The sequence below is a fragment of the Benincasa hispida genome, chromosome 1 (genome assembly GCF_027475165.1).
Source record: "Benincasa hispida cultivar pf3 chromosome 1, pf3_genome.v1.1, whole genome shotgun sequence".
NCBI lineage: Eukaryota > Viridiplantae > Streptophyta > Magnoliopsida > Cucurbitales > Cucurbitaceae > Benincasa > Benincasa hispida.
This window is the reverse complement of record NC_143478.1, coordinates 76,778,278-76,790,083: the sequence shown is the minus strand read 5'-3', so window position 1 is coordinate 76,790,083 and position 11,806 is coordinate 76,778,278. Positions and strand designations below refer to the sequence as shown.

The following is an 11,806-nucleotide window of genomic DNA, read 5'->3' as shown; positions in this document are numbered from 1 at the left end:
TTAAACCAGAAACTCCATTTTTCCATTGACAGAGAAAGCATTCAAAGCAATAAGGTTATCTTGAACCACATATCCCAAAGACGGATGGGAGATAAGTTTGAGAAGGTAGATAGAAATAGAAGGGAATTATAGAATTTAGACGCCAAACGAGGCCCTTGTAGTTTGTATGAAGAAACCATTCCAGAAATAGAAACACGACATAAAATGTTTGTAGTTTACATTATTCTCCAAACCCAACATATATAAAATGGATTTCCAAAGTTAGGTAGCCGGCCATGTGAATCTCTTCTTTCACTTCCCCACACCTTGAAAAGAAATCCAAAATTAAAGGCTCTAACTTCAACTTTTAGCACCCCAAAATTCCCTACAAATCTAAAATTAGACGGCTTTTACTTATTATATATTTCTATTTCATCGAAATGAGCATAGTTTAATCAATATAAAATATGTTCTATTAACTTCGAAGTTATACGATTGATTTTCTTTCTAAAATATTAGAGTTGTTTGGGGCGCTGAGATGATATAGAATGTGGAAAGTTCTGATGTCAAGCACTGAGATGATATACGATACATGGAAGGAAAATGATGGTGAGATAAGAAACACGTTCCGAAAATAGGTCTACAAACAATTTAAATCAGTGAGATAAGATAATGGGCCTCCAAACATTGAGATGATATTAACACGAGAGGTTTTATAGGGTATCATTAAAAAACGAAGCTATTGATCACAATTTATGATAAACTTTTACAGTAGAATAAAACTCAAATTCTATTGACCCCATAAAATATGAAAATTAAAGTACAATATCAATTATCAACCCTAGAAATAATTTGGATTTTAGATGGAAGTGGGGTTTTTTTTTTTTCTTTTTTATTGGAGCAAGATGGAAGTTGAGTTACCATATGAAAAACGGAGGTGAATAATTTGAGTTTGATCGTGATAATCTCACAATATCCGAAGATTTAATATATAATTTAAGACAATGATTAGATACAATTTAGGTTGGACTATCTAATCTCATGCATCTTATTTTTTAGGGAAAAAAATTATAAAGATGCATTAAAGATTTAAATTCAACAAATTTCATAAGTTTAAGAGTGGATAGATGAAATTGAAAGTTGAATAGGGAAGATTAGAGTCTAAAAAAGGGAAAGACAGAAAGTCTGTAGCATTATAATAAAGGGCCGACACAAGCTTTGAGTAGAAGCATAGTCCGAAATTGTATCATCTCGTAGTTGTAGAAAGTCTTCCACATTCACCTCTCATATGTCCCTCAAATATTCATGCATTAATTCCCTTTGTTAGTTTTTCAAGTACAATTTTTAGCTTTTCAAGAAATCTACCACGTGTTTCAATTACAAATATACACAATCTCCATTTTTTTTCATTTTAATAAATATGTGGTTTCCCTTTTTCTTAGTAATGTTCTTTTAGTAAGGTTGTGCACCTGCGGTTAGAGTCCCTTTTTCAACCAAATTAAATTAAGTAAATGTTCAAATCGACCTTCAACATTTGAGGGGTGCAAATCGATCGTCAATCGGATGGTTTTATTCAGTTGGCTCCGTTTTTGGTCTATCATGCTCATACTAATTTTATATGTTGTTAAATATTCCTCAACTTTGTTCTTTAATAAAATAAATAAATAGATACTTGTATTCTTTTAAATTTTGTAATATTATCTTTGGACTTTTATAAACGTTTTAAAATTACTTTAGGAGTACAAATTTGTTGGAATTTTTAATGGAAATTATTGAAATGGGGAGCCAATATTCCGGTTCCAATCATATTCATTCAAGGTCACTACCACATCATTTCATGTCTCTATTTTCACTCAATAACATTTTAGCATATAACTATTTTGAAATACTTATGAAACGTCATACGTATAATATTGTGTCTTTTGAAAGAATATGGATTTTTTCTTGTTAAATTACAAATTTTATCCATACGGTTTGGAAAAAGTTAGAATTTAGTTTTTATGGTTTGATAAAACCTCATAAATAGTACTTGTGGTTTGATAAAATCTTCATAAAATAGATTCAACCATATGGTCTATATACGAAGATTTTATCAAATCATGGGACTAGGAATTAAATTTGTAATTTAACCGAAGTTTTTAATCAATTGGCAATTCATTTGTATTGATCATATAAAAAACAATTTATTATTTATTAATCATTTGGGAAAGATATCAAAAGATGAGAAAAAGTAATTTAATTTGATCTATAATGGAAATTAAAGTAGCCCACACTCTCTTTTAAGCAAAATTGGCTCTTTGAAATGAGGTTTTTTCTTTATGGTTAACCCCCCAAAAGCTTCTCCACTACCATTATACATATACTTGCTTTAAAGGAGCCCTCCAAGGCCTCTCCTTTGCAAAATGAAGGTTAGTTATAAACAAATTTGCATGTATCTTTGTTTTTATTCTCTTTTTGCTGAATAACCCTTCAAATTTTGATAATTTTGTTTTTGGGTTCCAGTTGTTGAGTTGGATGCAAAGTAAACTCCAAGGAAAAGTAAAATTTCAGAACAAAGGATCACATTCAAACTCTTCAAGTAATATCAATTTGCACTATTCTTTATCTATCTCAAGTAAAAAAAAAAAAAAATGATACTTTACTACTAACTCACCATTATTTTACATACTTAATCATGATATATATGTTATCATAAATAAAGCAGTTGAGCAGCTTGAAGAAACCAGTCCTTTGCCTCTTGGCCTACTAGCAATTGGAACTTTTGGCAACAATAATGTGTTGAATGTATTGAAGACGACCGATGCCGAAAACACTGTCGTTGACGCTCGATCTCCATCGAAAGAAACCGAAGATGAAGGTGGTTCTCTTGAAGATATCCCTAAATTAGAAGAGGAGTTGAGGGAACTTTGGCAGCAAAACACTCAACTTGGGGAAGAGGAAACTGATGATTTTGATAATGATCAAACAGAAGAACAAGGTGTGAAAAAGAACATTGGTAATTTAGTGATTGGGGAATGGAAAGATGATGATGAGAAAAGTAATCATCCAAAATCCATTGTGAAGAGATCCGTATCGTTTCTGGTCAAGAAGATATTTGTCTGTGGAAGCGGTTTTGCACCGTTGCCACCATTGCCGCCACTGAGCTTCATGGACACACCGCAAGACGCAACGATGAAAAAGGTACGTAAACAACAATGATGATATATAATGTTTTAACTAGTAGAATACGTAGTAGGCTTAATTATAGTTCATAGTTTTACATGTACGTATGTTGAACGTATGATAATCGACAGATCTTGAGGATGATGCTTCGTAAGAAGATATACCCTAAGAATTCTTCTCAAATGGCTTCATTGAAGAGATTCATAAAGGAGAAAGAGAGGAGAGATAAGAGAAGTGAAGATGAAGAGAACAAATATGATAATTGTAATAATGTAAACTCAAGGTCAAAATCCATTCAATAACGTAGAAGATAGAGAATTTTCAATGGCCAATAGCCATAAACCCACATGATCTTATTTCCCTTTTTAACAATTGTCCCAATAAAGGTTGGAAAATGTATTTCATCCTCATTTATATTACCTTGTATTTGTTATTCATCTTCTACTTAGTAAGAACTTTGTTTTTATTTATGTTCAATCTTTAAAACTCATTATTTAGGTGATTTGAGTATGATAATTTCAATAGTGAAGTACATGAGTAAATTCATGTTAGAAAAATCATGTGTAAATTTTTTTTTTTTTATGTATTTTTCTTTAAAAAAAATAACCATGCACATTTGTTTAAATATTATTCCATCTATAAACATATTATATTATATAACAAAATTAGATATATTTTCACAGATAGGAAAAATATCAAACTATTTACATAAATAAATTAAAAAAAATACTAATAGACACTTATAGATTTCTATCAATTTCTATGAATGATAGATTTGTATTAGTTTCTATCATTGGTAGTATCAATGATAAACTTCTGTCAGTCTCTAGCATTGATAGACATTGATAGACTTCTATCAGTCTTTATAAATGATAGACTTCTATCAGTTTTCTATCACTGATAAACATGAATAGACTTCTATCAGTCTCTATCAGTGATAGACTAATATCAGTTTCTATCACTGATAGACAGTCAGATGTTAATAAGCTTCTCAGCGTCTATCTGTGATAGACATTGATAACACAATGTTATCATAATTATAATTAAATTTTGTTATTTGTGTAAATAATCTCCCTTATTTTTCTATTTTTGAAAATCCTCCATAAGATTAAGTTGATTGAGCAAAACTCTCTTAATTAAGTATGTCGTTAATACTATACCTTCAATGTCAATTAAATACGTCCATCACAAGATCACCACTACCATCACAAACCATCATTGTGACATACAATATCTAGCACTCGTAGTACTCCTCAATGTCATAAGAATATACCATATAAGGTTTGAAAGCCAAAATTTAAAAGTTAAAAAAAAAGTTTGAAAAAGTTCGACTAAGGCTTCAAATAAAATAAAAATAAATTGTAAGAAAGCAAACTCAATTCTTAAAATAAAAATAAACACTCAATTTTCAAAAGCCATAAGATTATGAAGTAAGATATTAATGATTCTATTAAAAAAAACTCATAATATCGACAAATTGTGAATTAAAAAATATAATGTTTATTTAAAATTCTTGAAGAATTTCAAATGAATTACGTTCTTTGTTGCAACGAGAAAGAAAATGAAATTCTACTTTATTTTTTTTCCAAATTATCATCCAAACACAAAATTTTAAATCTTGTTCCAATAGAAATTTAAAATAAAAATGATTTATTGAATTTCAAATGAGAGAAATTTAAAATGAATCGTAACTGATTATGGGCATATTTTGTGATTGGATGAGAGAGAGTTATTAATTATAAGTTTAGGCCTAGAAAGGTTAATTAGAGTAAGTTTCAGCAATACTATTGAATTGAGACTCAATGATGGTTTCTTCAATTATCACGCAAGGCATCTTCTATCTTCGCGATCATCTTGACCGTACTCACATCCTCTCTTTCAAAATTCTTGCTTTTCTTTCCCCTTTCTTCTTCTTCTTCTAATTTCACATGATCCTACAGGCAAATTACTGGTTCTGCTTCTTGATGGACGATGTTTCATTGGCATTATGCGTTCCTTTGATCAATTTGGTACATTTTTAATTCATTTATTTATGAGAGAGATAATCCTATTATGAAAATTCACTTGATAATTTTAAATTTTGCGTAGGGACTATTGTTCTTGAAAGTGCTTTTGAAAGAATTATTGTTGAGAATGAGTATTGTGATAATCCCATTGGTCTTTTGGTAGTTCGAGCCGAGAATATTATTCTAATTGGAGAGCCGGTAATCTCATTTCTCTCCTTAATTAAATTCAAATTCTACTTCCAATTCCTTTAATTCAATTCTTAATTTCAGGACCCCAGCTTGCCTCAACTTCCTCCACATATGACTGTTGTCTCTCTCCCTCAGATTCTAACTGTAAGTAACATATTTATCCAACACAAAATCCCCTACTCTAATACGAAAACTTAATCCCGGCCTCGCTCCGTTTTCTTTTAATTAAACTTATAAACATTTCTTTCGCTCGTTATTTTTGAGCATGGGGGAAAGATTTTTAAACCATTGAAAATAATGAAAGAACACTCCCAATAACTTTGGAAGCCATTTTATTCGGTTTTGATTCTAACATAATTTTGAACCTTACATTTTAGAAAATTCTAAAAGCATGGCTGGGGATGAATGCAGGCTAGGAAAGCAGAAAGGGAGTCAGTAGAGCTTCAAAGAACCTTGAAGAAATGGATGGAGGAACTCCTTGAAGATATATTTGATTGATTGGAAAGAATCTGTTACTTCTCCGATATGTCAAATCTTAGGACTTGCATCGTTTCACTTAAGAAATCGGGCATGTATCTTTAACCAAAATGTCAAATATTCCAATTCCTGTAGCTCGAATGTCTTCATCTAAATTTAATCAGGAACACGAGTTTTGGTGATGCCTTGTTATAGACCAAAAAAGTTGTAATAGAAGTTCTAAAAGAAATTGTAAAATTTTCACTAGAGCTTGCCTTTGCCATTAAAAACGTTTAAATAATTGCAGATTGCAGCAATTTTAAGGATAATAATTAAGTATAACAACATTTTAAAAAAATATATAAATACAGCAAAATCTATCCTTTGTTGATAGATTTTATTATATTTGTGGATAGACTATCTAAATTTTACTATATTTGTAAAAGAAGAAAATTCACATTTTGTTATATCAACTAATAGTTTTGATTTGATTGTTATATTTACAACTTTTACCCTGTGTACAACTAAAGAAAATTGGGAAGCTTTATCTCCTTTTGGAAAAAAGGATGATTACTCATTATTCCACAACTAGTGAGCCTTTTTTTTTTCCAACTCAACACCATTACCATCCAAATTCATAGCAAAAGTGGCCATAACCTGTGGCTTCAGAGGAGCCTTTTGGAACTCATAAAAGCAAGACTACGTGGTCACTGAGTCAAGTCACCAAAGTAGAAATGATAGATCATAACCTATCAAATCCGAGAATCAATTGTTCGTTTACGTGAGATAGGCCTATCTATAATCCATCCATCAATTGCAACCAAACAAATCACTTTTCCTCTTTTTTAGATATTATTTTTATTACTTAATTAAAACAGTAGTTGAAAGAGAAGGAGAGCAAAAGAATAAGATTCGGATCGGAAAAATTATTCAACATGGCTACCACAATGAGATTGTCTTGTAAGAATAGTTGGATGGCTTGGTTCAACTAGCACCAAAATGAGTTGAAAACTAAGTGATTCGTAGTTCTAATCTCTCCCGTCTATTTGTACTAAAAATATAATAGTTGGATGTGTATTTAAGAAGATGCATGCCCTCCTAATAAGTAATAACCACTAGAAGCAAATCCCTCTTATGCTTCTAACAAAACTGAATAGTAACATTGTAGTGACTTCCTATAATAATTTCTCAAATAGAGAAGTATGCTATCTGATGACCTTGCTCTAGAAATGATAGGGCACGTCAATGAACAGCTATTGTGTAAAAATGAAGGAAAAAAGGCAGACAGTCTCAATTGGCAATGAAGCCAAATCCTAAGGCTCAAGATTAGTAAAAGTCTCATGTATTACAGTTTATTAACAAATTTTTCTTTTTCCTTTTAAGCAAACAACATTAAAAGTGGGAATTGGAGGAATCTATTAGAACAGCCTGAGAATGTGCAATCTGAATAAGGATGCCTACATTTGAAGGTGCACGATGATGGGAACAGATTTAAGATTTCTGTGCAGGTGAAGAAGGAGCACAAACGCAACTAAAAAGCAAAAACAAAGACCATGAGTACTGTACTCAATGCACAGAACATTTCTACAGTTCACGTTCATATAACAATGCCCCTACTGATATGACACCAGTCATGACTCGGTAAGAAGAAATAATAGTTATTCATCTACATCTCCACTAATATGATAAATTCTATTAGAACAGAGAAAATAAATTATGGACAACATGTGTTCATTATGGAGATGTAAAGGTACCTAATATACAATTTAAACTTTAAAGTATCATCATCAGAGTACAGAGATATAAGTAGGGAAAAAAAACCTATTAGACTGCCATCTTGAACATGGCTCAACTTGTCAAGTCATTACTTGACTTAAAGGTGGTAGGTTCAAATACTCATCTCTTGAAAGTTACTTAAGAAAATAGTCCAAAAGAACAATCAGAGTCGGGCTGATCAATGAATAATGAGAATCCAGGCAGGTAAGTGACTGAGAGAGAGACTTCCACCCTCAATTTCAAAGGGAAAAAATTTCTCTGTATTTAACGTTGTCATTTCTTCTATTTTAACATATTGTTCACTATTTGTATATTATGTTTAGCTCTGTTCGATAAACTAGGTGTCTAAATCAGAACTTTTTTCATATATAAGACTAATCAGAATGAGAACTAAGAACTAAAAGAACTAATAGAGTTTAACCAGAGCACTTAAGTCCCTGCAATACTCTTTCTACCCAGCAAATAGCATTCCTTAGGAATAATTAATGAAACAGAAACAACAGTTTAATAATTTACCAGCATTGTAGTATAATCTGCAACCACATCATAGGATATTGAATACTGTCTGAAGTAGCCAACTAGTGTCTAACATGGAACTATTTGCTAAAAGATTCTTAAACTTCTCAGATTCGAAATATGGAACGTAACTCGAATAGTGAACATCTCAAGATGAGTTGTGTTGGTTCAAATCAGACATTACTTCGGCTCTTACTTTACGAACTGTAAAGGCTTCCAAAGCTTCGTCAATGGAATACAAAACAATATGAGATAGACATCTAAAAATGTTTGGAAAAGAGGAAAAGTTCTAGACTGTCAAAGATTATCAGTGACTGTCTCTCCAGATTAGAACAGAAATACAACATGGTGCAGGAAAAAAAATACAACATGGTGCAGACGACTTGAATGCTTAGAGAAGGAGACAGCCAGATACTTTAGATGTGCAAAATAAATAATAAGAAATGAAAAGCACACAAAGAACAATTCCAATATGAACAGAAATTTAGAAAAAAAATGTGGTAAGAAAAAAAGTAACATGCTTACAAGGCAGGAGAATTCAGGCTGAGGATATGGCTCCATTGGAAAAATAAAGCAGATCAATTGCAGAACCGGCTCACTCCCAATATTAGAATGATGAACAATGAAACTTCAAAGTGGATGACGACAAAGAAGGCAACCATCATATCATCCCAAAAACTCCACCAAAAATTGAAAGAATTTGAGTAACTTGAAAATGGAATAGCATGCGCTATGTATCAGTGAGATCTCCTTCTTAAGTTATGGGTTACTGAGCAACCCTCAAAGAAATCCAAGATGGCATTTTCGAGTTCCTCAACAGAATACTTGATGTAATTTTCGGGGTGTTTTCCACTCTCGATGTGGTGGCCATGGAGGCCAAGAAACGACCTGTAAGCTGGGATCAACTTCTCAGTTATGGATATGCGTAGCTCCTCCCTCAGCTGAGAATCTGGTATCAACCAGGCTGATTGTGTCCTGTGAACTTCCTCAAACATGGCGTTGAAAGTCTTGAATCTATCTCTAATAAGGCTCTTTGCGGGGCCGGAAGACAAGCTCCCGCCGGCATTCAACCCTTCGTTTCGCAGGCAATACAGCACAGTCACCCACGTTGTTCTTTCGTAGTTTGTCGCCGCCTGTCGAAACTTCCCGGTCAACCTTCTCAGATAAACGTCTCCGATCATTTCTCGCAACTCCGGGGATCCTTTTATCTTCTGAACGATGTAATGAACGTTGTTCATGATGAAGAGATGAGCTAGAGCATGGTCTTTGTAGTGTCTGGACTTCCCCTCCAAATTGAACTGCAGAATCACGATGCTCCATATGAGATGGAGCGCTAATGGCGTTTTGCCCTCTAGCTCACCGAAATCCATATCTGGGGTCGTGGGGTCCGCCGAGTACCTCGAGCCGGTCGATGGTTTGGACACGATGAGCTCGTCTAAGGTCACTTTGTAATCCGAAATCAGACTTACATAGTTCATTACGTACCTTGTCAACGGATGAAGCGTCCCGCCGGGAACCGGATGCGTCGACGGCTCCCGCAGCACCGCATTTTCAAACTCCGATAACGTTCCTCTGACGGCCTCCGCCAGCCGCGACAATATCTCCGCCGCCTGAATCCGAATATACTCCGCGGATTTTGATTCGAATATCACATCAATGTCAGGTATCAACTCCGTTAAAGCATCATGGAGGTCTAGAATCTTGAACAGCTTCTCAGGTGATCTACGGCTTATACTGATCGCTTCGGCGAAATTGAACAACTGAGTCACAGGGCCTTTTACAGTCTCCATGAAACAAGCATCGTCTATGGCGGTCCCTATGCCATAAAAAATTTGCTCACAGAGCTTCTTCTCGCTGGAAAACAAAGTCCTAATAGAAACCTTTGCTGCTCTAATCCACCTTCTGATCTTCGTCTCCAGCTCGTTCCAATCCAGCCTCTGGATATCTCCAATGCTTAGTTTCTCAATTCCGAGCCGTCGGAAGTTGGAGTCGAAGGTGGACTTTCGCACACTGCCATAGACTTGGATGCACTCGCGCAGGTACCCCGCCGATATCATCCGTTCAGCAATACTTCGTAGATCGATAATCGCATCCGAAGGTATCAGATCAATTTCACGAATACTACTGGTCGCCCGGTAACTCGATCGGCCACTCGACCCAAAACTCGGACTACCACTTAAATCCAGCTGAACTTCCCCCAAGTCCGGTTCGTCATCGTTTTCATCCTCGAACACAGCACTCCCACTTGTGGACATAGAGCGAGAAGAAGGACTCGGATCAGTAAGCGACTCGACCTCGATCGGAGTGGTATGACTGGAGAGAATGTGACGGAACTCATCCTCAAGCCTAGCCATAGCGATCTGCATAGTGGAATCGACTTTGTTCTGATCGTCTGAAATGGAAGCGGACGACATGGACCTTTGGATTTCATCGACTGCCTGCAAATAACGGTCGATCTCTTCCCTATCGGAGTCAAAAATCATCTTATCCTTGACATCCTCCGGCGCGGCGGAGTCCCAACGAAGTATAATCTGCTCAGGCGTTTCTGAAAGTTCAAGAGAGGGGTCCATGAAGAAAGAAAGAAGAAATCAAAATCTGTTGGGAAAGTGGGATATGGTTAGCGCTCTAACTGCTGCTGCTCCTCCCTTTTCTGAGAACAATGAGAGGAGAGGAAAGGAAAGGAAAGGAAAGGAAAAAGCTATGGCGGAGGATTTTTGTCGGGAAGTGAGTGATGATTGGGGAAGAAGATGAAGGAGGAGGGTAGCGTTTGTGAGTGTATTTCTGACGAAAATACAGATTGGACCAATCCCCCAAACAAATAAACAGATGCAGACTTTCTTTTGACTTTAATTACCTTTTTTTTTCCTTCTACTTTTAATTATGAACAATAATTGGATCCAACACATATTTTTTTCTTATTTTATTAACAGTAATAGATTTGCAAATCGACGGTGCTCCTGCTCTCTTTAAATCTCTCAATTTTCTTATGCTTTAAAAAATACTATCTCATTCCTCTTTTTTTTTTTTTAAATCCTCTCTAAATTATATTCTTTTCTAACCTTTTACAACTTTCTTTAACCATTTATTTACTTGCTGTTTTTAAGCTCAATGCTATCTGGACTGTAATTTGATGGTCTCTCAAAATTAATTAACAATCATACGAATAATTCGTTTATCTTATAAAGACATGAGTTTTACCATTTTTCAAAGGTAAGTAAGATTTTTAATAATTACATGTCTTAACAACAAGAGTTAAAATTTGAAATTGACTTCGATTAATGTGTATGAGTAATTTTTTAACTAAAAAGATAAATCTAATAAATAAGGGATAAAAAGAAAATCGGATTGAAAACAAGATCGTGATGGACCAAGGGAGGGGAGTTAGACCTTCCTCAGCCTCGACCTCCAGGCTAACAAGGCCAACTTTTGCATAAGGCATGCCCAACATATCCCCAAGCTCAAGAATCTCACATAGGATCCAATCAGGTTATGAAATAAAATTGAATTCCAAAATAAATTATAGGAAGATCTAAGTCAACTCCATATGAGATAACTCGAATCCTACTCTCGAACTCTCTATCTTCCACATTTTTTCACTCTCTAACGAGCACCATATGACAAGTACCACATTGGTGTGCAAGTTTTTTCTTTTATAGGTCACGTTCTTACCTCCTCAAATACATGCATTACTGGTGTCACGTAAAAAATGTATTTTCCTTTTC

The 11,806-nt window shown here is 34.4% G+C and overlaps 3 protein-coding genes across 3 annotated transcripts; 2 read left to right on the top strand and 1 right to left on the bottom strand.

The window, feature by feature from the left end:
- Window positions 1–527: 527 nt before the first annotated feature.
- LOC120079020 (protein NEGATIVE GRAVITROPIC RESPONSE OF ROOTS-like) lies at window positions 528–3,443 on the top strand. The gene is made up of 3 exons (XM_090314273.1): window positions 528–588; window positions 2,684–3,159; window positions 3,273–3,443. The coding sequence occupies exons 1-3, from the start codon at window positions 528–530 to the stop codon at window positions 3,441–3,443; spliced, it is 708 nt and encodes a 235-aa protein (XP_090170399.1).
- A 1,401-nt stretch (window positions 3,444–4,844) lies between these two features.
- Window positions 4,845–6,061, top strand: LOC120083068 (sm-like protein LSM1B). The gene is made up of 4 exons (XM_039038601.2): window positions 4,845–5,150; window positions 5,230–5,345; window positions 5,418–5,480; window positions 5,748–6,061. Exons 1-4 carry the CDS (start codon window positions 5,129–5,131, stop codon window positions 5,832–5,834), a joined length of 288 nt encoding a protein of 95 aa, XP_038894529.1. The 5' UTR covers window positions 4,845–5,128; the 3' UTR covers window positions 5,835–6,061.
- Window positions 6,062–8,351: 2,290 nt separating this feature from the next.
- Window positions 8,352–11,031, bottom strand: EXO70D3 (exocyst subunit exo70 family protein D3). Its single transcript, XM_039038590.2, has one exon. It carries the CDS (start codon window positions 10,652–10,654, stop codon window positions 8,822–8,824), a length of 1,833 nt encoding a protein of 610 aa, XP_038894518.1. The 5' UTR covers window positions 10,655–11,031; the 3' UTR covers window positions 8,352–8,821.
- Window positions 11,032–11,806: the final 775 nt, after the last annotated feature.